The sequence below is a fragment of the Haliaeetus albicilla genome, chromosome 23, assembly GCF_947461875.1.
Source record: "Haliaeetus albicilla chromosome 23, bHalAlb1.1, whole genome shotgun sequence".
Classification (NCBI taxonomy): domain Eukaryota; kingdom Metazoa; phylum Chordata; class Aves; order Accipitriformes; family Accipitridae; genus Haliaeetus; species Haliaeetus albicilla.
The window spans coordinates 7,609,189-7,637,089 of record NC_091505.1 but is presented as its reverse complement, the minus strand read 5'-3'; the positions used below and the strand labels follow the sequence as shown (position 1 = coordinate 7,637,089).

At 38.1% G+C, this 27,901-nt stretch overlaps 1 protein-coding gene across 2 annotated transcripts; it reads right to left on the bottom strand.

The window, feature by feature from the left end:
* Positions 1-27,901, bottom strand: CUL4B (cullin 4B). 2 transcript variants are annotated; one of them, XM_069811038.1, is made up of 21 exons: positions 27,558-27,901; positions 26,213-26,731; positions 23,436-23,551; positions 17,979-18,082; positions 16,953-17,022; positions 16,389-16,462; positions 15,179-15,341; positions 14,989-15,078; positions 14,616-14,698; positions 13,418-13,485; positions 12,157-12,275; positions 11,134-11,326; positions 9,950-10,054; positions 9,553-9,663; positions 8,720-8,805; positions 7,213-7,320; positions 6,845-6,958; positions 5,749-5,854; positions 5,496-5,668; positions 4,796-4,948; positions 1-3,591 (listed from the first exon to the last, which is right to left on the bottom strand). In XM_069811038.1, exons 1-21 carry the CDS (start codon positions 27,568-27,570, stop codon positions 3,496-3,498), a joined length of 2,664 nt encoding a protein of 887 aa, XP_069667139.1. In that variant the 5' UTR covers positions 27,571-27,901; the 3' UTR covers positions 1-3,495. The 2 variants fall into 2 exon arrangements, 1 of the variants encoding a protein (XP_069667139.1); XR_011329469.1 differs by lacking the exons at positions 1-3,591; positions 27,558-27,901 and having other exon boundaries at positions 4,884-4,948; positions 5,749-5,844; positions 6,834-6,958; positions 26,213-27,488.

Genomic DNA, 27,901 nt, shown 5'->3' with positions numbered 1-27,901 from the left:
TTTATCAACACAAAACTGTTTAATATTTATTAAATGACACAAAATACCTAGATAACAGACTCACTCTCTGAAAGGACATGTATTTACATTATTTACCAACTTAAGAAAGACTCTCTGTACCCATATCAGACTTATGAAACATAAAAAAGGTTTTGCTGCTTTTTGCATCGAAGGATGCAACGGTGATACATGCCCTGTTTGCAAGTCTGCATAAACTATAACTTTTTGATGCAGTGAAAAAGCACAATTTCATATTCTGGTAGCCAAGGGAAGAGGCTTCTGAAAAGTAACAGGGTTAGTTTTTTCCCCCACTCCAGACATACTCTGAAGAACTGTTATACAAAAAGTATATTACATTTTTGAATGCTGCTGTACTCTTACAGTTTTAGTGTAACGTTTCAAAGAAAATATTCTTCCTACTATATGAAATCACTAAAAAAGTGGTATTTGAACATTTCTTTAGATGCACTTTTTTTTTTTAAAGAAAGCATTAGGGCAAATGATATGTCTAGGAAAAAATGAAAGGCTGACAAAAAAAAAAAAAAAGGACCAGAGACCAAAATATGAAGAACAGCTAAAGCAACTTAACGATTTGCTAGGGTTTGTTTTTTTTTTTATTAACTATTTACTTTGGCACCTTTGTGTAAACTATAGAACAAAACGACGTTTACAACACATTTGCAATTACAGCATTTAAACAAAATGGTCACTTTTTAAACCAGCCAAGACAAAAAAATAGTCCATTTATGGGTATAAAGATTAAAAAACCTAAAATATATATTTCTAAGAATAAACTGCAATTTCTTATGAACAAGGTGCTATAAACTGCATGCAAGAGTCAAGATTAAAAATGTGTGGCCAAACAGACAAGCTGTGTTATAGCCAGATGAGTTGTGGTCCAAGCCCACTTTAATTTTTTTTCTTACAGAGATATATATGGCTCAATAGGCAGGCACATGATCCCAGCAAGAAGTTGCAGAGTTGTACGGCTGGACGATAAATCTTGGCTGCAGCTTTGTCATTAACCAGGAACGCGCGAGACCTTAGCAGAAGAGATGGATGAGTTCTTGGGGAAAACACATGAAGATACAAGGAGACGCCTTCTCCCCTCCCCTCTCTCACCCCCTCTCTCAGCCTAGCCAGGGTTCTCAAAGTCCATTCTTTGGGTTGCTTTAACTAGATTGCCGCTTAGGGTCTGCCTCAGATCGTGGAAGTCTGATAAGATTTGAGGACATTTTCTATGTAGTATTTTCTGCGTTTAAGTTACTGAAATGGATGGGATAAAAATTAAATAAACCTTCAGACCTTTCCAGTTAGTTTGACTGAATGCAACACACTTGTCTAATGAGGGAGGATTTTACCAGAATAGGCATTTTAAACATGTAGTGGTGTTAGATTTATATGCTACAACAGACTGAATGGAACCAGTTCAATACTGATACTCATCATCTCCTGTCTCCCAAAGAGTTAAGTTTTATGCTCCTTCTACAAAACACCTTTTTAAAAGGAATCTTTTATTGGCTAAAGATACAAAACACATACAAGAAAAAGGAACATTGAATGCAAAATACAGAAGGTTTTGGGGGGGGGGGGGGGGGGGGCATTCTTTCCTCCCTGGTGGATCTCTATTTGAGCTAATACTTAAAAGATTTGCAGGAGCAGTCTTCAAGTTTCTTACCAGATAACTCTACTGTTAGTATTTTTCTTACAGAGGCAAGGGTGGTCCTGGATGTCTACCAGTGGTTATGCTGCAATAGTGTCAAAGGATAAGGTAGATTTTCTGCAGATCACAAAGAGCTGTATGACAGTTAGTAGAGGGTGACAGCAAATAATTTTAGTAGGAGAAAAAAACATCTGCTTCATCTGTCAGCTGAGGACTGCATATAAAAGAGCTTGAGAGAAAACACAGCTGGAGAAAATACGGAATTAAACAGTAGATCAAAAAAAGCAGTAAGGATGGGATGTGTCAGATACAAAATACACGCACTTACACTCTCCCTCTCTCACACATGCATACCCCTGAATGTGGGATCACAGTGATAAAAGTTATAGATCATAGAGAGCTAAGTTACACTGCCATTAAACAAAAGTAACATCTTGCTTTCAAGAAATATCTGGTATTCCCCAGGACTATCAGTGCCTGAACGAGGATGAGGTTTTTCACTGAGCTCTGCAACACAGCTGATCGTAGGTCTAAAGCCTGGCTGGGTAAGGAAGAACTGTTATGTGGAGGAGTTCCTTCTCTGCTGACACTTTTTTTTCCCATATATTCCTGGCACATGCTGCTATAGCAATTAAAAAAAAAGCATTTTGTTGAAACAAAGCTCTACATTCAAGTGACTTATTCTCCCATGTCTTATAAAGATGCAAAGAATGCTCTCTGGTCATCTAAGAAAATATATTTTAGATGCCTTGTAGCAATACTTAACTTTCTATATGAGAGGTAGGCTTCTGGGTTCTAGGAGGCCTGCCACATCTAGGGCTGAGTTCTTAAAGCTTTAAGTTAAAGCAATCCAAAGCAGGGCAGTCTTAGAAGAGCTGCCCTGTCTAAACCTTGAGGTTAGTTCAAGTTTAGAATGTTGCAAAGCAAAACAAGTATTAAAATCCATTTGTAATTTTTGTTCTTACAGCTCTACCACAAGAACAGTGTGGCTTTTCATAGGTATCTGTAGATAGATTCTCTCTTCTAGAGTATTGCTGCCAAGAGGTGAAGGCCTCCTACCCATGACTAGTAAAAACTGTCACTTTTTCCATTATGGCTGTTTTATGCTTAAAATTCCCAAAGGTGAACACTAAGTCTTATAGGCAAGCCATATAAATCTAATCTGAACTTGTTTTGTTGTAGCAGTTATTTAAGAATGGTGTTTGTATATACAGTACATATGCCCACACTGCAAACTTTATACATCATTTTATATTGGTACCATTTTGTCTTAATTGCGACCAAGAGTATTTTCCACTAGATCAGCAATAAGCATAGCTTGGCTTATTCCCCATTTTCCCTCCCTCAAGGGAAAAATCCAAGTGTGGGCATCAACCAAACCAATGGTATGTTACTAACTGAAATGCATTCTGTACAGTAAATTAAAAGTTTGCATGCAGTTTAAGCATTTTAAAGGCTATTTTCTTATATTAATTAACCTTCTGTTTCCATTTAAAGGTGTGAAAGACATCTGTCATATATCAAGGGACTCTTCTTCAGACCCAGAGACAAATGGAATCACAAAGACCAGGTACTTTCTTTCAGCTTTCTGCACATCTTACTAAATAACATGCAAAGAGTTCAACAGCATTCTTCTTAAAATGTAAATAGTACTCTTTAAATGGGCATGTTAACCACTGAAAGAAGTCCACTCTACTATACTTTTCCATTACACTGCTTTCATTCAATCATCGGTAGTATAAAAAGTCAATTAACAGGATCAACAGGCTAGTTTATCCACTGGCAACTGTGTATGACACCAAGTGTGCAGTAAAACAAAGGCCAACGTATGTTTATGCAATATAGTTGTACTGATTCGGGTTTTCTTTATCTCTTTCCATGTAGTCCCTGTCAATTAAGGATTCTATTCTCTTCTTAAGGTCAGCAGGCTGTAAAATAAAGCAGATGTCAGCATTATTACTTTGCAGTCAATGTTTCTTGGTGCTTTCTTTCTACTTAAGCCAAATATCCATACTGTTTAAGATGGCTGAGGAAACAGGAATCACAGTTTAAAAAAAAAAAAAAATCCCTTAAAGCATCAAAGCTTCTAAAGTCTGCAACATATAATTGATGGAAGAGAAAGTTACAAAATTAGCTTGTTGCCTGCAGCTAAGCATAGACCTTTTGACAGCAGGGAAAGATATTTGCTGCTGTTTAAACTGAACTCTCACGCATTACGTATCGAAGTGTTTCTATTTCTGACTTTTACCTGGTAAAAGATGGTACAAGTTTCATTTTATCTTGATGCGAGTGAGTTTTGCAACAGTTTGGGTGCCCTATGATTTTGTTGGATGAAGGACTTCATAAAAACATCTCATGATAAAGAGTGATGGAAAGCATTTAAATCATCCGTTATAACCCTGCAAAGCCCAACTGCAGTTTTTGCAATACTTACAGGCCTGCAGGAACTTCACATGGTAACAAAACAGAATGAGATGGCAGTACCTTTCATTTTACATTTCCATTTATAGAAAGCACTGTATATTTGAACTTGGACAGATGCATGACTGTCTATTTGAAAATCCATTTCCATTTGTATACAATTAGTAAGCTATTCATATTATATTGCAACTGTGGGCTTCATCAGCTTTGAGACATTCACCAATATCTACTTTTCTTTCCATATATATGTGTGCGTGTATATATATATATATTAACCAATATAATGTGTCTGGAAAAACCACTGTACATTTATTGGTTACTAATTTATTAAAAAGTATCAACCAAATTAAGAATCAAAACCAATCCTGCATTACATATCTGAATCATTTTTCCTTTGTCCCCAAGAATGCATTGTCAGAACACTTAAATGCAAGAACAGCATACAAGGAGAACTAGCTTCACAGTTACTGCTTACAGACTCCAGTTCTGAAAGCCCTTGGTAGTAGGTTTTATTAATTTACTAAAAGCCTGAGGTAATATTCAGATACATGAATGCAATTGGCACTTTAAAAATTCCTGAAAGTGAGTATTTGTCCTTCCTAATAGTAAAAAGATGCATGTTCTAGACAGAAGCACTGTTTAACTGAGGACAGGCCAGGTAATATAAAAAGAAATAATAAAGTTTTAGAAGAAGAAAAGTCAGTACTACACCTTTACTGGGAATTTAAGCTGGTTGTAGACCTCTGACACAAGCAGGTTATGACTCAGTGTCTTGCGCATCTTCATGATTCGTACAATTGCAGCGTCAATCTGGTACTGCCGGTCCTGGAATACTCTCTCTGTAGTGCTTGCCTGTTCCTCTACCTGAAGGATCCATTTAGAAAAGTTTTAAAGAGAACACTACAACTGTCAAAACAATTCTTCTTTGTATCTCTAAGACAGTTCTCAGTGCAAGACAGTAAAATGTCTGTTGTCAAATATTTGACATAAATCCTTTACAAATATGAAGACCAATTGTCTATTAAAAAACCCAATTGTACAAGGAATTAAAATCTTTGCACAGATTACCCTGGCTGTCAGGGAAAATTCACTGTGAATTTGTTTCTATGTTCACAAACCATTCAGTAAAGCTCCAGGGAATGATCAAGGGTGAAAAGACCATTCACTAATTAGAACTTCCCTTAAATAACCTCATTTAGAGAAATCTAGCATCACTGGTGTCTAAGTTTGTATGGAAGCACACATTTAAATCAGCATCGTTAGGTATGTGCTATCATCCAAATTATACATATAACTTTTACAAAGATATCAGTATGTACATTACAACCTAGAGGAAAAAAGCTGGTAGATGGGCAGGCAACAAGATACTTAATCCAAGGATCTAAACCCCAGAGGATCAAGAAGAATATACCGTTTCTTTCATCTGAATTTGGTTGATCTTTATCCTGAAGAGCTTATGTCTGAAATCATCATTACATGTGAATTTATCACCATCTTCCACATCTTTGCCTTTGGGGCTTTTGGTCAGTACTCTGGCTTTGCCACAAGCCAGAGATTGAAGTGTCCTTCTCAGCTCTCCGTCCTCTACAGCAGAAACAAGATGTTGAGTTTTTTTTTTTTTTTGTAAGAACACTAGGAATTAGTCAGCTGTTTTCAATACCAACCTATCCCAGTGGCTTGCTTTATCTCCTCTAAACTGAACTCCTCTCCTTCATTAAACATGAGCAGCACCAGTGTCTGGAACAAGGAGACCTGAAGTTCTTTTTTGCCCTGTTACAAGGGAAATTAACAGACATCACTAGACTGGTTTTTTTTGGAGTTTTTTTTTGGAGTTTTTTTTTGGGGGTGGGGTGGTGCAAGGAACAAGTCACTCCTGTATGTCAATTATTTCACTTGAAGGATGTGATTGTTATTTTATTCATTTGGGAATATGAAAGAATAGAAGTTACTGGTCACCTTGTGTTTACTATAAAATGCAGAATAAACTAGAGGTCAGAAGGTTAGACTATTATATCCAGTGACAAAACTCACCCAAGATATGCATCAACTTACTCAAGACAAATCTCAAAGCACTGAGTGCTTAAAATTACAATGTGAAAGACCTTTAAGTCAAAGCGTAACGCAAACATTAGTTTAAGAAACACAGTATTAGGAACTATAGGATCTTTGAAATAACCAAGTTCGATAATACTTGTTTTACCATTAACATTTTTCTGAAAAATACAACTGGTAAGCATTCCTATTCCAAGAAAAATTTTCTTGAAATATATTTGTGCCCATGAAGAAATGCTGAAGAGGAATAACCGGAAGCCCTTTAAAAACAGTTGTGTTCTTGTACAATCCAAAACTTTTCTTTATTTCAGTAGTGAAAAGCTGACTGTAAAGATGCTTAATGCTGTCAGATGAAGTAAGGTCATCTATGGAATATGGCCCCCTTTTTTTCCCTCCCCAGTATAAAAATCAGTGCCATTTTTAATATGGAACTAAACCCACTGGATATTTTCCCCAAGCAGTAACCAACAACTTTTTTTTTTTTCTGACCAATACAGAAATCGGATGCATCTTCTTAGACCTTAATACATCTATTTCAGAAACTACCACAACTCCAGAAATGATAGCAAGAGGTCAAAAGTTAAAATTAATTGCAATTAATTGCTGTTTTCCATCACAGCACAAAAAACCTTTCCAGTATATCCCTAAGGTACAACTCAGAGTTGGAATCAGCAAAGCAACAGGAGTCAAGAGAAACAATACACTCACCTCTTTAAATTCTGCTTTTAGTACGCAGTGTCCTAGTGTTGACTGCCACTGAAGTTTCCTACCACTGTGTTTTCCTAAATAAAAGGTCTTGAAGATCTCCTGCAGTTTTACCATCTAAAAAAAGAAAAAACCCAAAACACTAAAACACAATTCTACTTTAAAAGCATCCTTCCCTCCTCCACAATCAAATAAGCCTTAAATAAAGGCTTAGAAAGATGAAGGGAATTGCAAGGAAAACAAACTTTATTTAAAAAAAACCAACCACATCTGCATTTCTTTCTAGAGATTATATGCAAATTTAAAACCAAGCTGCAGGTGATATCAAGATGCATTACTGATACTTGGTATAATACATCTATGTTCATTACCTCTGGGGGCAAATGGACCTCCATAGGCACGTAGGTTGGCCAATAACCCATAGTCAGAATATTCACTGTTAGTTCAATGTTGCCAGGTACATTCTGATTTTGCATATACTGCAGAAGGAAACAAAGTAAATTTAAATAAAGCAATGTTTATTAAACATATTTGGGATAGAACTGAAGTTAGCTAGAACAGGCATTATGAGACCACAGAAGACAAGTGACCTTATGATGGTTTTGCTATTGTCATGGTTTAACCCCACCCAGCCAGCCACTAAGCACCACACAGCTGCTCGCTCCCCACCCCCCCCACCCCCAGTGGGATGGGGGAAAGAATTGAAGGAAGAAGGTAAAACTTGTGGGTTGAGATAAGAACAGTTTAATAGAACAGAAAGGAAGAAACTAATAATGATAATAACAACAATAATAAAATGACAATATAAGGATTGGAATATACAAAACAAGTGATGCACAATGCAATTGCTCACCACTCACTGACCGATGCCCAGTTAATTCCTGAGCAGTGATCCCCCTAGTTTATATACTGGACATGACGTCACATGGTATGGAATACCCCTTTGGCCAGTTTGGGTCAGCTGCCCTGGCTGTGTCCCCTCCCAACTTCTTGTGCCCCTCCAGCCTTCTTGCTGGCTGGGCATGAGAAGCCGAAAAATCCTCAACTTCTTGTAAACATTACTTAGCAACAACTGAAAACATCAGTGTGTTATCAACATTCTTCTCATACCAAACCCAAACCATAACACTATACCAGCTGCTAGGAAGAAAATTAACTCTATCCCAGCCGAAACCAGGACAGCTATATAAACTGCAAGTTACACTCAAGGAAATTAGGATAAGAAAAAGCACTTTTCTGAAGTTCCAAAGGTACTTCCACACAGAAAGAAAAGAGCGAAGTAAGTGTTTTAGCAGGCTGATGTGAAGATGTACCTAAGTATGTGTGAATGGAGGAAAGAATGTTAAAATTTTCTTGTAATCAAGACATTACAGAACCACCAGAACTAATGGGCAAAAACTTACAAGCCAGTCCATCAGAATATAGTGGTGTTAAAAATGTTTTATAACTGGTGTGAAAATGTCTTTTAAGTTTACAATTCTTCTTTTATTACTGTGTTGTTTGTTTGGTTTTTTTAAGGAGCTTCTTGTTTCAGGTTTTTTCTTTGTTGTTCAGGAAAACCATTAATAAATTCAGTAAAATTTTCAAAAGCACAGACAGCACAGAATTAAGAAATAGATTCCAACTGATTTTCAGTAGAGACTGTTTTCCCAGTTGGGCTTTTGTCCACTCCTTTTGAAAGCAATCGCCTATAAAGTCCTTTTCTCTGTAGTGGAAGAATATTACAGACAACTGGAATAATTCAAGAGGAGTTTAACACAATTACAATAGAAATATTCACAACTGAAGACATCATGCACCCTCTTGTTAGGCTTTCTGAGAATAACTCATTCAAAAAGTGAGTAAATGAAGGAGCCATGGCAGGCTTTCCCACAGTACCTGTTTAAATTGTATCATTATGTCTTTTGAAAGCTCCATATCTTTAAACATTCCTTCAAGTTTGCTGGTGAAAGCAGCTCCACATTCTGTAAAAGAGAACATGTAAATCTTAAAAATTAATCTTGTTTATTTTCAACACGATAGAGTAGTTAATTCTAAATATCAGAATGTACTCTGAAGCAAGACAACCTATTTCAGCATATATTCTTACACAAAGACCTGGATTCTAATTAAGATACAGAATAAGGTTATAAACAAGAAGGGGGAAAAGGTTTTAATGTGGCAGCTATTTTGCAACCCAATTGTTTTTCCACATGGACATGACTGTTCATCCGAGGACTCCAGTGGCAACCTGTCACTCAGACAACAATTCTAATCCCTATCAGCTGCCTGCCAAACTTGTCTCTTGGTGGCAGAACAAGATCAAGTTCTAAATATCTTACTCTTACCACTCAAAGACTCCATCCTATGAAACAATGAAGACCAGACTAGAAGACTGCTAGCTGGCAGCATCATGTTTCAGACATTATACTAGTGAATAACAAGCAGAAGCCAGCCTCTCAAGTTCTCTGAGCATATCACTGATTTATTCAGCAGGGAACCTCGACTCTATCCCACAGGCCAAGATACACCATGCACTTTAAGCTCCTGGTTTTTGGCTATTGCTGCTAGAATTACAAAACTATAAGTAAATGAGTCTCAAAACCCACCAGTCATTCAAGACTTGCACATGAGGTTTTTGCCCTCACGTAAAGGGGAAATACAAATAGCACTTCTGGGAAGGCCTGTTAAAACAACTATTTTTAAAAGAAAGCAAGCTGATAGATATTTACCATGTTTGAGTTTGGAAAGCATAGATTTTTCAGCATCTACTGATGCACTCTTCCCAACTAATAGTCTCTTTGCTAGATCTTTTTTATAAAAGGCCTCAAAGACATCTTTTCCTGTAAGAGATGAGATTTGACAGTGATCACAAATCATTGTTTGTTTTAAACAATTCAAAGCTCAGTAAAGCTAACAAGGGCCTTCACATTAAGATTTCCACAGATTCCAAGTCAGGTCTTAATATTGGCATTTTAACATGCAAACTAGTTAAACAGCATTACACCAGCAAACTGCATCTACAGAGAATGAACACTTCAAAACACAGACAGACTGCAAAAATTATTTTGAAGTACCTTTATGTTAGTGATTAAACAACTGTATCCCCACAAAAAAACCAATACTTACCATATATGAATCTAAATATGATCATAATTTTATCCAGCATTTTTTCAAGTTCTTCATCAGTAGCTTCTTTGTTGCCTGCACGAAGCTTTGAATCTACATATTTAGCTAGAAGAGTGTTGAGGAATAAGAAGTTCAGCATATGCTTAGTATCACAATGAAATAATAATTTAATTAAAAAAACCCCCCAACATTGTGAAATCTGCTGGAAATGTAAAGGATCCTGAAATCACCTTCAAATCAGTTTCATCACAGCTAGCTTGATATATTTTCATAGAGGCTATAAAGTTATAAAAACATTATAACAATCTCTTTTTTCGGATAAGCAATTATTGCATCTTAACTTTATTAGCATACATAATGTTAGAAAAGATTTTTGTGTATGTAAGAAATCCTGGTCCATATTACAATCTCAAAGTAAAAAGTCACTATCGCTATAGATTGACATGGCTATAATAGAAGCAAAAAGATCAGATGAAAAATATGTAAACCAGTTATTTAAATGTGTTCACTATACTGCTGAATTTCTCTAGCAGATTACTGTTTAATTTCAAATGGTTTGGTAAGCACGTTACAGTTAGTGAATTAATTTAAAAAAAAGGAGGGCAGAAAGCATTACTCCACAAGCCTAACAGCACAACAGATTGCAAAGCAGGTATTATTCACTGTGTGGGGAAATGATTAAGGTATTCAAAAGTGAAGAGTCAGGCTTGTAATGCACAAATCTGTAAACAACATTCTTTGCAAACTACAGAGGCTCTGTCCCCATAACATGAGAGGTTAACATCCCCACCTCTCTTCACTTTTAATATATTAAAACACAGATAGCTCCTAATAGCTCTGTGTTGGTGGCACAATTATGTAAGCCTCTGAAGAAGTCAAGTTATTAGCAGTATTCTCACATCTGGACACCAGTCAATTGCTGGAATGCCTAAGTTCTAATGTTCTTCACTATTCTATAGCCTAGCCAGTGAACTGATGAACAGAGCTTATTCTTAATGTTTAATGCTATCCTATCAAATAATTCACTTGCATAAGGTGGCACGGTAGATCCCCAGTTTGACAATGCACTGTACATAATGTCTTTTAACGCACAATTCCATCATATTCCATCCGTAAGCTGCATCAGCAAGTCTCTCTTGTCCCCCACCCAAATTCTCACATGGGAATAAACTGAAGAAAAATACCTATGAGTTCAGCTGGCTTATTTGGTCTTTTGTTAATGAATGTTTCAAAGGCTTCTTTCATGGCATTTACAAACTTCTCATTCTTGAGAAAGCAAATATCAATAATGTGGTCAACTTTGTCTTTAAAATCAAGTAGTTCTTGGACCATGGTTTTGTCTTTTTCTGGATTAATTACTATGGTGCTACCAAACGCCTGCAAAATAAAACACACCTTTCAGTTAGCCTGAATAATGAATTTAAATGATAAGACTTCTAAAAGCCTAAGTTACCTTTGTAATGTCTTGTTTCTGGTATTCATATTAGTTCCACTAACACAACAGAAGTAATGGCATTGTGAAGTATTTACTATATAATAATTTCTTGACCTTGTATATTGATTCAAAATCAATCTATGAATAACTAAACAGATTCAGAACTTTTGTCTGAAGAAATAAACATGACAAGATTAACACACCCTATTTAAACATCTATATCCTCAGGTTTTACACAGGTAAAGCTTCCACTAAACTCAATTTTATTTACAGTACTCCTATGCCATTACAAAGCCTTCCTTCACAAGAACCATACTTTCTGTGACAACATTTTCACTGAGTAATAAGATTAAACATCTTAAGTGATATTCAAGTGCTGTTTGAACTTCAATTGGTTGGTAATTTAAGCTACCACTCATTCAGACAAGAAATTTTAGCAGGGAGAAGACAGAAACATTCTGCCATGACCAAAATGGCTATTGGAGAAATATAGTTGTCCCCCACAACTAACTATAAGCAAGATAAAAACTCCAAATTTATTTGGAGTTCAGTAACTCAACTGAATGTTCAGTATTTTCTTCAATAGGGCTAGAACAGTTACTCTACTTTTCCTAGTACAGTTTCAAAAGCTGCATATTAAATATATGTTTATAAGCGAGTAGTCTTTTAATTCTTAGAAAAATGCAGTAGTTTATAGACATGACTCAAATATCTGTGTATAAACCCCATTGATAGAATAGTGGTATCTGTTCCAGAGTTCTAGGAACAGTACCTTTATGTACTCAATCCAGTGTTGCAAGAGAACCTGTACTCCGCCTCTCACACGACTGAACAACTGATATAGAAGAGATAGGTCTTGAATTCGGTTTTCATCAAGAAGGTGGTTTAAACCTGCAAATGAGAGAATTTAAATTGAAATTAAACCCAGAATAATCCAAAGAAAGCACAGCATATTATTACAGTAAGGGACCTCTTCAAAGCTAGTATTTTTTAATCAAGCAATTAGTGGTGTTTTTTGTTTTGTTTTGTTTTTTTTGTTAAGCTACCTCATTTAACAGTGAAACACAGCATGGCTACCTGAACTGGCTCAAACCTTAAGATCCTTGTTATTGTACTGGATATGCTAGGCTACATGTACTTTACATAAAATACTTAGCACAACACCTTTGCTTACTTCTGCTTTACTATTCCCTAAAGATTTGTAAAGTTTACACTCTACTGATCTGTAGGAAAGGTTCCTTGGCAAGACAGAGCTCTGAGTCTCAATTCGAGCTGTAAAATAAATTTTACAGATGTTCAAAGGCAAGCAGCTTCAAGAAATATTGTCACCTTTCACTTTTTACCTTTTTGGCAGAGAAGGCCTGATGCTCCACAGCAAGGTTCTAAGAAAGTAGATGGGCAAATACTGCAAACTTGCTACTTCTCTCAATAAAGAGTCTGTTACAGATGTGCAGAAAGATGCTCACATACCTGTTTCATCCAGAATCTGGCTAGTAAGGACTTGATCATTTTCTTTTATTATGCAACTCTTGTTGCACCCGTATCTATTTCCAGACTATCCCTCAGAGCAACAGAGGGTCACTGGACTGCACAGAGACTACTGCAGAACTGAAGCAATGTACTTCATTGCTCAAATTGTACTAAGTTTTTAAAACAAGCTACTTTTTGTGAACAGCAAGTAATCACTGTTTCCCCTTTCTGATACAGCCATAATTCAAAGGCTACTCCTTTACCTCTTAGTCTTCAAAATGCTACTTAACACACTGAACTCAAGTCCCCTATTCTAGTTTTCCTTTTGCTTTGCTGTGTATCTGAAGACCTCATTGTGTCTTCTTACCTCTGACAAAGAGAATGGTACTTGCCCTCTTGCAAAATGGTCAATGCTATTTCATGAACTGAGTAGCAAAGGGCGTTAAAGACTGATGTAGTTTGTGTCCTCCCCCAGCACCTGAATCTGTCCTTTCTTTTTCAGCACAGGAATTGAAAGCCCCGAAGCAGTAATCAGAAACATTTCTATAAAGAAGAAGGATTACCTTTCTGAAGAATGGCTGTTAAATGTTCACCTAGAAGTTGCTTTTCTACAGTAGCAATTAGTGGCTTCCTATAGAAAAAACGTTTAGAATTACTTTTCCTTTTTCCATTATTGACAGTTTTAAATCCTTTTGTTGAGATTATGTTAACTACACTTGTCATTGGGAGTGCTCTAATTATGTGTGGCCAAGGACCTAAAATAATTATACACATATTTATCCTTTTTCCTCCCCAGTAAGCAATCTTTTTTTCTGTTTGCTGACTGAGGATTTAATTCGCACAATAAGCCTGTTGTACATGACCTCTAGGCAGCTGGACAGTGATTCCATCAGTGAAGAAATCAGGCAAAAGTTTGTCAAAGAATATACCTTCTCCTGTTTTGTGGGAGGAGATTCATGTCTTGGGAGACAAACCAAGAAGAAAAAAAATACCGCATGAGTCAAGAAGTATTAAAACAAAATAGGGAGTTGGCCACTAATAATGGTGTGGAAGAAGGAAGCCACTAAACAGCTAAATGTTTTTAACAGCTGAAGGAGGAAGGAAATAAAAATGTATGCTGGTAGCAATAAAACACCTTCCTCTCAGAGAGATCCTCTGTATCTGCTCTTTAAGAAGTTGCTACTACTTGCTTGAAGAGTTTTGTTATATTAGTGACCTACATTTTCTCTCAGACACGACAGCTGTGGCTTTATGTTAGGAGAACATTTCTCCTGTCCTACCAGTCATGACCTCCCCTTGATTGTATTTGAGGAAACCCTGCCTCTTAAGTGGAAAAGATTTAAGGGTGTTATTAGTCAATAATTTCCCAGACTCCATAACGAATATGCAAATATTTTTATGTAAATATTCAGAGCCTTTAGCCTGAGAATTCTCTATCCCGCTTCCTATCTTTTTCAGGTAGGACGACAGCTGATTAACTGTGTTTCAGCAAGAAAGAGATGTTTGGACTGGGGATGGCAGCCTATTTTTTTTCCAACCAAGTGCCCAACAATGTTTACGTCAGAATAACTGGTGGCTTAGAAGAAAAGGATATTAGCTGTGTGAGCCAAGACAGTGCTTCATTTTAAACAAGGAATTGTGGGAAGTGAAAAGCATTTGATGGTCAGTCAATAACTGAAATAAGCTGTAGCTATTAGATGGCCCTCAACAGAAGAAGAGCCAAACAGTTAACACCACCAAGCAAAGAGAGATTGCACTTACTGTGTGCTCTGATCTAAATAAGTGATTATCCTGTCTGCTTCTTCTTCCAAGCGCTTGTTGACATGGTGAAGATACTCTGGAACCTGAAAATGCCAGAGTAGTTTTGTATGTTTGAAAAAAATCAAGGGTGGGGGGGGTGGGGGTGGAGGGGAAGACAGCACTAGTCTGACAGCAGCAGCAGCTCCAGTTTTAAGCAGAAACCATTAGCACTGTGACTGAAGGCAACTGCATGTGAATTTCCTTTTTCAGAGTACTATAAAACGTAAACATCACATTATTGCCCTGTACACTGGCTAAGGCAGCAGAATAGTTCCTTTCCCTGACAAATGCTTTGTCATTAGGCATAACAAACATTGTTAAACATTCAAAATACCTCTCGTTCCTGCATAAGCCTCTGTCCCTCTGCTGCATACAGTCGGTTAGTCTCTTCCAAGAATCTATGTTCGAAAGAGTCTTGATAAATCTAGGGAAACAACACAACAGCAATCCAGGGTAAAGCTTACTGAGCACCAAGTAAGAATCTGAGCTGTTCATTGATTTAAAGGTGAAACAAGTTTACTCACCTGCAAGTCAGAAAGCATGCTTAGCAGGCTTCGCAGTAAACTCCTATCGATAGCCTCACCATTTCTTTCCCTCTCAATCAGCAGAAGAATGCCATCAATAGTTTTGTTCTGAACCTTCTGATCACTGATTATATGAGTTCTGAACAATTCTAGCCCCATATCCCTAAAAAGAAAATAAAGACTGTTCAATAAATTGTGTAAGAATCAACCCCAAATATTCTCTATTAATAAAATTTGATCTAGATCAAATAGAGGCCAATAAATACTAGCATTCTTCAAATTCCTCATCCCTCTGCCCCCAAATCACTCAAGATGAACAAACACAAACACTAAAATAAACCATGACAAAGCATCAACAGTAAGCTACAAATTTTAAAAAGACCAAAGCACGTATTTTTTCCTAAATAACCACCTAACTTTTGCAGCTTCTTTATTTTTCACTTGGTTAGCAGGATGATGGAAAGTGAATGAACAGCAGCCTTCACGAGAAAAGGATAATGTCATCCTGGGTCCCACTTCCATGGTTAAGCTGTTGGACAACACTGTTTTTTGTCCACCACTTTCTAATCTCTAATTCTTAGGCAGACCTAAGAAGAACTCAGTGATGTGAAAGACAGGGATCTCTGCTTTGGGCATCCCAGTTAAACCTTTCCATGAATTTGAAACTGTGGGTCTCATACTTTTAGGAAAAGCCAGGCGCTCTACCCGCCACTCCTTCAATCTCTCCGGCAAAGTAATTCAGGTAGTGCCAAAGGCACCGTAGGGCATTTGCTAACTATTAAAATATTGGAGGGTGGAAGTAGGGGAAGGTTGAAGTCCAAAAGAGAGTAACTTGCTTTTATTTTAGGTAACTTTTCCCTTCAAAAATCCTTACGGAACTTTGAATACTGTGCATGTTAAAGCCAGTAACTGGGCAACCCAAACCCTCGCACTTCAGTTGTTGAACAAGCCCTTTCCTTTAACAGTGCAAACCGGAGGCTAATACCTACTTAAATGAAATTTGCTATCACAGTTATTCTAGAAGAATCCTGTAATTCATAGCAAATAAATTAAAACTGAAATCTCCCTTTGCAACAAGCACGTATGCATTCACCATCTAATTTACAGGTCACTACAAAGTTTATATTAAAAAAACTCACCTGAAAATCAGCAAGATATATGTGATAATTTAAATAATAACCCCAAATAATTTTATTCTTTGTGCCCTTACCAAATAGATGGCAGCATTGAATTCTGAAGTACGTAAGTTCGATCCAAGAACAAAAAGATACTTCTAATCATAATCTGTTATGAGAAGGAATAAAAAAGCCACAATCATTTTACTCTTAATTGAAGAGCAATGCAAATTATGCTCAACAACAAAAAAAATCCCACTGACAGTTTCCAGGCAGTGCTTTCTTAGACAGTGTTGCTTTGTTTAAAATATTCTGCCAATCTCAGCAAGATGATCAATGCGACATTTAGCATCTTTCTGTATAAAATAATAGCTCCTTTTATAACAGGTATAAGAGGAGAAAGGCTTGCATAGAAAAAACAGTTAGGAGTTGGGGGGGTGTGTGTCCAAGATCAGACCAATGAGTCAAGAAACACACTACAGACAAGTATTTTCAAGGCTTGATTTCTAACAAAGTAGATACAGTTGTATTTCACAAAGAAGACTTATATAAATTTAGGACAACATTTCAGAAGCACAGTATGTTTGTAAAGGAGCAAAGTTAAGCAAAACATAGACTGACTAGGCAACTGGTTTTCTTTAAAAAGATAAAAAACTTACCATTTGTCTGCAGTGATCTTGCCAACATTTGTCTATTTTCTTTAGAAAAAGGACACTATCCAATGAATCCATGAAGAAATCATTAAGAAAATTATGATTAATAGGTAGTGTTAGCAATGAAATGAACCAGCATTATTATTATTTTTTTAAAGACACTTAACAGCACAACAAACTCACCTACTCCCCAAAAGAACCAGCTAACTTCTTGCAACATGTTTGTTTATATTTTAATGAGGGCCCTTGTGTTAATAATGAGAAATCAAAATTATCTGAATAATTTAAAAAAAAAAAAAAAGGATCTAAATACTTTTAATGTTTTGTCTAATGCCCCATTCCTGGCGAGTGGAACAAACATACATATCCCCACACCTCAAAAACCAACAATCCACAATACACGTAAGGGCCCACCACTACACAGATACTATAATTTCAGCTCATGTTAAGAGATAACCTCAAAAGATAAATTTTGTCCTTGAAATTTAACTTGTATTCAGCCCACTGCATAGTTCTGGTACTAACTAATATCCACTTAACAGGATCTTGATCTGATGCCACTCAAAACTTCTGAAAATAAAACATTTTGATCCTCAGAACCACTAGCATTGTATGCTGCCAGACCACTAGCACTTTTCAAAAAGAAAACAAGAGCTGCTTCTTGGAAGACTTTTCTAGGTACCTGACCATAGCGAGTTCAGCATATAAAAAAGCCTGAAGTGATATCATCAATACAGCCTTTTAAAGCCTTGCTTTAAGTCTAATATGAGCTTTTGTAATATGTCAAACTCTTTCATAAAGACAATGAAACTTTCTCACAAACTTTTCAAATGGTCACAGACATAAAGGAACTAGTAGTGTTCTCTGAGGTCCCATAAAAAAAAAAAACCAAACAAAAAACCAGACCCAATTATGCAAAAACTAGGAATTCAGATTACCACGGCCCAGTGTCATGAACTAGTCAAAGAAATCCATCACCACATACTGGCAGGTAAAAACATTTTGGCTTGTCAACAGCTAAAAAAAGGATATTCTCTGAATTGGTGAATTTGTGCTTTAATGTGATCTTCACAGATCTGTCTCAGTTGTTTGTACAAGTTTGCAGAAATCTTGTAGGAGCAGAGATTTTCAACAGCCTGAAGTAAAGAGAAACAGATACTAAGAAATCTGTTTATGTTCTTATATGTGGTTTTACAAAGAAAGGGGGGAAAACCCCCAGAACAACCATGGAATTCTTCTGCTTCTCACTCAAAAATCTACCAGCTTAATTGTAACATAGTTAACAGCTGCATGCAAAACAAAGAGAGACATGGCACTATATATGGGTACCATAATGGTAATAAGAGAAAATGGAAGGCCATGCCCTGAACAGCTTAGTTTATTAATTTCAGTTGGAGTACCAGTATCTCATAAGGAACTGCAGGACTTGCATCTCTTAAGACCAAGGATGTTAGTTTAATATGTTCCAGCAGCTTGCTGGGTTTCATACTTCAGACACTTAAGGTCTTAATTTTATTAACTGCTGTGCTCTGCAAGTCACACTGATAATGGTAAAGCACTGCTAGTGTTATTTGCTTTTGGAGTTCCTTCCTTGATTAAGCTTCCCTCAACCCCAAAAGTACATACATATACATATTTTATATACATATATATCTCCATCCATCAACCCCTTGCCTGAATTAGTTAAAATTCTGAACAATTTTTAGTAGTGTGACTACATTCCAGATGTTTACAGTGACAAATCGCAGATTTCTGCATCATAATCAAGTATTAGAAGAATTGTTGCTGTGCTTCACAGCGAGAAGCGAAAAGAAGTTTAATGGAGACATGTCTTGGAGATTGATCAAGCAAACAAGCATTCTCAAGTCCATAGGCTTTAAGTCAATACTTTACAAAATTTATACCAATTGCCCAGATTTGGAAAGCAACCATGCAACTTTAACTCTTTGCAGATTGGTGAAAGACAATATGTGATTATTCTGTAAATAAATAAAATATTCTGTAGAAGCTAGACAGAAGAGGTATATATGATTTTCAACTAATGCCTCTTGATTTTATTTATTTTTTAAAGGAAATACTTCAGTTGTCAGTACAACCAAACCATAGGAAAAAAAGGACTGGAAGGTCAAGTTTGTATGCCAGCAACCACAGGCAACCATGCAGGGACAGCTAGTTCAGAAGTATACAGATGTCATGGTGTAACCCCAGCCGGCAACTAAGCCCCAGCCAGCTGCTCACTCACCTCCCTCACAGCGGGATGAGGGACAGAATCGGAAGGGTAAAGGTGAAAAAACTCATGGGCTGAGATAAGGACAGTTTAACAGGTAAAGCAAAAGCCACGCACGCAAGCAAAGCAAACCAAGGAATTCCTTCACCACTTCCCACAGGCAGTCAGGTGTTCAGCCATCTCCAGGAAAGCCGGGCTCCATCACGCCTAACGGTGACTTGGGAAGACAAAACGCCATCACTCTGAATGTGTGTCCCCCCACTTCCTTCTTCTTCCCCCAGCTTTCTATGCTGAGCATGACGTCCTACGGTCTGGGATATCCCTTGGGTCAGTTGGGGTCAGCTGTCCCGGCTGTGTCCCCCCCCCAACTTCTTGTGCCCCCCCAGCCTCCTCGCTGGTGGGGTGGGGTGAGGAGCAGAAAAGGCCTTGGCTCTGGGTAAGCGCTGCTCAGCAATAATGAAAACACCCCTGTGTTATCAGCACTGTTTTCAGCACAAATCCAAAACAGCCCCATACCAGCCACTGTGAAGAAAATTAACTCTATCCCAGTCAAAAGCACCACAACAGAGCAGATCTACTCCATTACAGAGTACTTCCCAACAGTCCAAATAGGAGCCACCAGCAAACAGTAAGCAGCCACCACTAAAAGCACAGCAACAATCAAAACAGCTCAACAAGGAGTTCCTCAGTTTATCCTAGGATATCAACAGTAATGATTCTCAGTATCAACAGTAAACAACTCTCTAGAGCAAGTTCACTACAGCTAATACTGGCTCTAGGACACAGATGAGTTAAAACAAACAAAACGTCCACAAAAAAAACAGAAACCCACAACAAAATCATCCTACACAACAATAACAACAAAAGAAAACCAAACCTGCATAAGCTTACTGTCAGAAACAAACAGGTGTAACAAGAGAGTCAGTGTGCCACTTAAGACTAAAACAGGTCTGAATGATGATTATTAGGAAAGGCAGAATTATCATTGAAGTGTACATATCTTAATACTTGGAAATAGCAACAAATTCAACCCTCAGCCTTAACACTTAAGAAACCGCAAATAAATACAATGATGTGATAGGAAAACATATTCTACAGTTCACACAGTAGGTTACAGACACTGCTCAACTCTATTCTGCTATTGTACACACAGGGTCAGGCTCTAAATGAAACAGCAACAAAACAGGAAATAGCTGGTACACTTGATTTCAGAAGAAAAAGGGGATGGAAAACACTAAGCTTGAAGAGCCTGATGAGGCCTTCAGCAAGTGCAATAAATGGGTTTCTTCTTTTCTCCCACTTACTTTGGAGAAGCCAGCTGAGAGCTGGGAAGATGAATGTTTTAGATAGAACTTGCTAGTCACCGGCTTAACCACCGTTAGTCTCGCTTCTACCTACCAGCCTAGGACACCAGTGGCCATTTTGCTGTACTTCTGGTCAGTTCATCCATCTCAACTACCAACATTTTTGTAACTGCTGTCTATCAAAACCAGTACTATTTAACCATGCTGCTCCAAATCCTTAAAAGAATTTAGCCTCTGCACTGTAGATGGACAAACTCATACTATTAACTCTTAGGGAAATAAGTTAAGATACATTAATATGCACTTACTTTTAAGCAGTGTTCATATAAAGCCATTCTTTTGCATTTGTGTATCAGAAACTCCAAAGTGTTAAACACGTCTGCTAGTATTGAGTATTTGAACATCAAGTGCAAAACTTCTGCATCTTCACTGATAACAGCCACAGAAATGTTTTAATTTGTGAATTCTGCTCAAATTATTACTATATATTTTTTTTTAAGATATTAAACTGTCTAAGCACATGAATACAAAACCTTTTACTAACATTTGCTCTGTGGAGCATAACACCACTACTGCAATATTATGCTTTGCAAATTTAATTACTGGCATTACACAACAATAATTGTAATCTATCAAAATTTTCCAACAACTTTGGGGGCTCTAGTTCACAAAATTATCTTGTTCTGAATTAGTGGAATAAAACTTTCTGATCAGGGAATCTGTTCCCTGAAGATGGTCAGAACATCTGAAGGTGAAGCATCATATTTCCTTTGTGTAACATATATTCTGCTGGCGGTTTTTGTTGTTTTTTTCGTTTGCCTTTTTTTTTTTTTTTTTAATTGCAGCATCCACACCTGGATTTGTGTGCTGGGCAAAAGTAGGAAAAAGAACTGAATGCAGCTCTGATGAGAGAAAAATCAGAACTTTCCAGAAGTACTTAACTCTGCGACTGATTAAAAAAAAATTAACTAGGGATCTGGTACTGAAGATCTCGATGTCTATTTTCTGGTACTAATCTAAGGAAATTTATTCTAATAAAGCAGCTTTTCCAATAAAGCGATCAAAGATGTGTATAATTTCTTTTGCTGGGGAGGAACAAAGCAAGTACGAAGCCAGTGTCTCACAAAGAAATAAAGCCTCAAAATGTTTCCTCAGTGGGATTTTCCAACAGACAAGAGTTAAACCAAACTCAAGAAGTGTAACTCCATTAAAAAAAAGAAGTAACTCATTTTGAGGTGTGCAGAAGAACATTTGCAGACTCTTTTGCAATTCCCCTCTATGCTTGGATAATAGTGTCTGCCAAGGCATATTTGGCATCAGATCCATTTACCAAACAGCTGTTCAGAAATGACATTAGTTTAGTTAGCATTTAAAAACACTAGTGATTCCTATTACTATTTTTAAATCAAGACATTTATTTTTAGATTTATAAAAAAAAATTTCATACTTGATTGCACTCTATTTCATTGAAAAGTATGAAAGTTATTACAATGTTAAAATCGAGATTTAAAAGAAAAAAGTGTATTTTTGGTTTTCTGAGCACAAGCAACATTCAATTAAGCCTGTGGTAAAAGTGAGCAGAAATTTAAGTGATAACTGTGAAGCAAAAGCAAGCCTTTCAATAGAACTTTGTATTTTTAAACAATTTTGGATATCCTTCAAGTATTTAATTAACAGTTATTGGCTCTGTTGTTCAGTCCAGAGTAAGTAATTTACAATACCAACCAATACAGTGGGTTGTAATTTATTAGCTTCACCAAATTTTGCAAAAGTTACAATACTATATATTATCCCGAAAAACTCGAAAAAAGCTCTTTTTAGATTAATTGAACATTATAAAAAATTATAATGAGCTTAAAAACACACTGGACTGAGGAACCTGGCCCATGAGGTTCTTGGTTCCACGAGGAATGGCAATTTATCCTTCTCTAAATCTGTCCCCAAACCTTGTTCAAACAGTATTTTTCTCCCCAAGTCTTCACAGAAACCATTTACATCCAAATGCAACTTTTATTGAAAAGGGGAGGGCAGGGGAAGAAGAGACAGTAAAAACAGATGGAGAGAAACCTATATACACGCAGAGGAACAAATCAAACAACTAACCAGGTAATGAAGGCTTTAAAAGTACAGAGTAAAAAGTCTAAGTGCTTCTTAATACCTAGCTAAAGCAGTACTATTGCTAGGCTGCTAAAACCACAAGTACCACGATGTTAGCAGGGAAAAGGTGACGAGGGGGAGAAGTCTCCCTAACACATTCAGCTGAAAAAGCAGAAGTGGAGCATATAAAAAAAAAAGTTAGGAAATGCAGTTCAAGTCTGATCACTTCCTAAAACATTTAGGGCAAAACAATCGGAACTGTTGCTGGGAATAAATTTTGATTCTCAGTTGTTAGAATAGACAGAATGCTGAATGATAAAAAATTTCAATCAAACCAAAATAATACAATTCATGAAGAAAAATGGTATTCTATGTTTTAAGAAGTCAAATAAAAAGTTTCAGTTTTTAAATGATTTATGATACTCAATCATGAACAGACACTGTCTTCAGAAAACAGATTATATTTTAATAAAAATTGTCTTTTTCTTACCTAAACACCAATGTTTTAGGATTTCACATTTCTCCTCTAGCAGCTACACACCATAAACCCCAAAACAGTAAAGGGTATACGGCTCCTTGCCTTATTTAATTCTTGTCAACTGTTGTAAGGGAAACCATACTTTGAATTATGTTGTGGCAAGTAAAAAAAATTTCCCGAGTTCAATGTTAGGTCTTGTGAAATTTTTACTGAGGATTTTAAAATTTGAGAAACTATTTGATGAAAAGTTTTTCAATGATAAAAGCAGCTATCAAGCAAAATGTCATTTTCTTACCACTGTATCAGAATTGTTTTAAGAAAAAAAAAAGAGCCAACAACAAAACGAAAAGCCCTACCCCACCACTTTTACTATAAGCACTTACCTGATAGAGCTCCTCTAAATTGTACTTAATTGAAGTACTGTTCTGGATAGCTTCTACAGCTTCTTTCAGTTTTTGCCAGGTTTCATCTGTGTAGTTTTCAGGCAATTTGGGTTTATCTTTAAAAGAAATTATACAGAGTTTGAGAAAGTATTTAGAAAAAGCAGAACATTTTACCTTTTACAGAAGTGAAAAATGCAGCTTTGAGAGGAAAGAGGTATGGGCTGATGCTCTAGATTTTAATTTATACTTACATGAAAAGAAAGCATTCGTGTAAAAGCAGTGTCTTATTTATATTTGAAATAGTAACGCATTGTAAAAATTCAGCATTGCTCTTCGCATACACATCACAGCATCTGTAGCCCAAACAGTAGGTGTGATTTATAAAAATCACAGTACTGTGTCTGAGCAGCTCAAGAAGGGATAAAGGCTAAAACCCAGCAAGACTAATCTACATCTTCATTACACTCTTTTTCACTACCAGGACAGCACAGCTAAAAAAGTGAACATAAAAGCCAAGAATGATGGATTAAAAGATAGAGTTGTGTGTAGCTATTTTTTTTAATTTACTGCTCATTAATTCTACTCTGTATTAACAATTGGAAAGAAACCCTCAAGAAACATGCATGGAAATACTGTAATTGTAATACAGGCTTTATGGTCACAAGGAAAACCTTCCTATTTTAAAGTAATCCAGTTATATCTCTCTTGGGTTTGGCCAGTGGATATTTGTTAGAGTTAAGCCCTCTCTTAATGTTCAAATAGCTCAAGCTTTGCAAATTTGACTCTTTCTGTTACAGGGTAAGAGAGATTCCCCAACTCACACCCTCAGAATACCAGGACTATTTTACAATTCTGTGTGTTCTCATAACTAGCTAAAATGACCACTTCTGTCTGAGTAAGCATGTTCCCAAATGGAGAAGGAAGGAGAATAAAATTTAGGGAGGAAGACACCATGCACATCCATGCCACCAACCGGTGAAACTGGCCCAGAGTTTATATTCTATTAAAATCAACTTTTACATACCTAAAGGTAAAAAACAAATTGTAAAGCTTTGTGATTTCTCTAGAAGTGACAAACAGAGAGAAGTAATTTTTTTTGTCCTCCCAAGCATTTCCCTACAATACTGGCAATATCCCAACATCAGCTGTATCGTAAGAATCTAGAGAGACAGCTAACTACAAGCGAGACTTGCCTATTTTCACCAGCAACTAATAAGTATGCTACTCAGCAGAAAATACCAAGATTCTGGATTTTAGGAAGTTATTTAAGTTGTGTAAGATGTTATTGCTATCACACTAAGATAAAGTATTAATAATACTTTAAAAATAATCTTATTATTCAGTTTAGCACCTGAGAGTAAAAATAAAAAGCAAATCTGGCAGATTCCTGAGGCATCCTTTTTAAGCAAGTGATTCAAATACCAGTTCATAAGCAACGATGATCACAGCACCATGCAATCCATGACGTTTAGCAAATATTTTAAACATGAAAAGTTGACTTCCCTTAAAGGTAATAGTGTACAAGCAACTGAAGAGTGGCACTTATTTCTCACTATCATGCAACCTCAGTATAAATTTAAAATAATCAGTCAAATTAAATGATGATGATGTGATGGGCGGAGAACATTTTTGAGAATTAGGAGGACCTTAAAAGCAAAGTTACACTGTGATCATCAATTGCTGTAAAACATTACAGTGGCTGAAATAATCCTAATCGTTACCTTCTGCGGCATCTCTACAGAACATTTGTGTCAATTGTGTATTTAGAAATCAATTTTAATTTAAGTAATATCTTTTACCTCCCCAAACCCCAAACACATGGGGAAAAAGAAAAAACAAGCCAAGGCAGCAAACTATCAGACTATTTTAGAAGATAGCAAGAGGCAGGAAATGAGAAGGCCACTATTTCTCCATCTTTACAGGGAAAAAAATGACAGAATTTTAGCTAAGCTTTCTGCCTACACCTATTTATATTTTTGTTTACTAGAAAATGAAGCAGCATCACAGCAGAAAAGTTTCATTTCTCTGCTTCAGTTGGTCTCTAGCAACAATAATCAAGAATCCCAAACACATCTTTCGAGAGATTTACAAAATAACATAAGCTTGCAAAATTGAGAGTATGTTAAGACAGAGAAAAGACGTTAAAGAGTGAAATAAAAATTACAGCAAGGATATTGCAAGGAAAACATTCAGCAAAAATCTCAACTACCTACTTCAAAGACAAGTGGGGAAACCAGAAAGGAAATCCACCATAATAGCCTTATAATCACCTTAGTTTCAAAGTTTAAAACTAAGCACAGGCAGATTAACCTATAAACAGACAACACGGATAGAGGCAAGACAGGCCCAATTTAAAAAGAATGCATTCTGTGCAAAGCCATCATGAACTGGGCTAAAATATATACCAAGCCCTGAATCAGGATTACTAGAAAAGAGGTATCAAACGTTAGAAGTTTGAAGAAAGGCGATTTACACACTTATGTAGTAAAACCTTTCGTCTAACATGCAAGTTAAGGCGTTCTCAAGAAACAGAGGGAAAGGAGTCTGAAAAACAATTCCAAGCAGCGAGGTGTAGCTCAGGATGTGTACATGACTGGGCAAGTATGCATCATAAAACATTATTCCCTCTTTACATAAGTATAGAAACATTCGCCACAGAAAAGCATTTCCTGTAAAACTTGGAGCTATCTGAAAGCCAACCAGTTTTCATGTTGAAAACAAAACACAACAGTTGAGCGTCAGCTCCCCATAGGTCGTGACAAATTACGGCCTGTTACCTTTAAAGTTCTTGATCACTAATTTCTTAGCAGAGCCAGGTTTACTGTTGGCGAAACTGGAAACAGTAGAGGAGGCAGCTTTGGTCAGGCCATTTGCATGGTGCCCCACAGCCACTGACGAAATTAAAAGGCTTTTATTTTTGAGCTGTTGTTGGTGCTGCTGTTGAGAAGAGGCAGCAGGAGAGGAAGAGGAAGAAGACTCTTCAGCCATCTTCACATCGAGTCCAATAAAATCCACGGAGTCCTCAAAGCGGAGCTTCTTCTGGAGGTGATGGTTAGAGGAGGCGACCCCTGAGGAGGAGCACGAGGAGGTGGTGATGACAGAGGAAGATGATGAGGAGGTGTTTTTGGAAGGAGAAGAGGCGCAGGAAGAAATGGAATCAAATTCTTCTCTTTCAGAATTGCTGTTGCTGCTGTTATTTAACTTTCTCTTCTTGCAGGAGGAGCTGCTGCTGGTATTACCATCAGTGGCAGGTCTGACCTCCTGGGCTGCAGCTGGGGGGTTGGGGGAAGAGAAACCTGTGGGAAACATGAACACACAGAAGTGAACAGGCTGAGGGGCATCAAATCCTTGTGGTGTGACAAAGAGAGAGAGAGTTTTAGAGTCAGTCTCTGTTTGGTGTCTCTCGGGGGGGCGTCTTTCAACTCCTCTCTCTCATCAGTGGAGTCCTTCCGTGTTCCCTCTGCTTCGCCGCCTTCTTTCTCGGAGGAATCACTTTCTCTCCTCTCTTCCCCGTCTCTTTATTACTTTGTTTCTTCTCGCAGTTTGTCTCTGCTTTCCTGCTTTTACTCCTTTCTCAGCGCAGCGTCTCCGTGCCTGCCTCTCGCCACCCACCAGTTTCTTTCAATTCTTCTCTCCAACGCCAGTATTCCCCCACGGCTGCCCGCTCCCCTCCTGCTCCGGCCGCCTCGTCTCCGCCGAGCAGCAGCGGGGAGGGCTGAGCGCGGCTCCCTCACGCCTCGGCTCCAGCCCCCTCGCCCCACACGCCTTCCCGCTCCCTCGCCGCCGCCCGGCCCGCTCTTCCCCCCCCCGCGGCCCGCTCTCCTCGGGCTCCCGCCTCCCCCCTCTCTGCCTCCTGCTCGCGTTTCCTGAGGGGGGGGAGGGAGGGACACGGCCCGGCCCGGGGCTTGTTATTGTCAATACACGGCAGAGAGGGAGCCTAAAGATGGCGGCACATCCGGTCGCCGTGCATGCTGGGGCGCGGCCGCCCGGAAGCGCGGCCGGACAGCCCGGGTAGGCGGCGGGCCCCACCTCCGGCCCGGCCCTGCCCGCGCGCCCTGCTCCCGCCACCGGCGGCCGCCCCCCCCCACCCCCTCCTCTCCTTTCCGCTGCCCTCTGACCTACCGGAAGTGATCATGGTTGACCGGCCGCTCCGAACGGCCGCTCTCGTTATTTCCTCCCCCCCCTCCTCCTCCTCCTCCTCCTCCTCCTCCCGCGCCGGCGCAAGGCGCGTCGTGCCGGGCAGGGGGCGTGGCCGCCGCCTTCCGCGTGGCGGGAGCGCGGAGAGGGCGGGGCTTGTCCCTCGTCGCGCCCCGTAGCGGCCCCTCAGGCCGGCCGGAGCCCGCGGGGGACGCGTGGGAAGCCCCAGTCCTGCTTGTCGGTCACCGCGCGGGCCTCGGCTGAGGTAAATGTGGTGTAAAAGCGGGTTTAAGTGGGACTCGGGCGGGGCTGCCCCGCCGGCGAGCTGC

Excerpts from the sequence above, each read along its gene's own strand:
- CUL4B (XM_069811038.1), bottom strand. Across the intron at positions 16,463-16,952 it reads AAGATCACTGCAGACAAATG|ATTATGATTAGAAGTATCTT; the intron begins GTAAGTTTTTTA and ends TTCTCATAACAG. Across the intron at positions 5,669-5,748 it reads AAAGCAAGCCACTGGGATAG|AGGACGGAGAGCTGAGAAGG; the intron begins GTTGGTATTGAA and ends TTTCTGCTGTAG.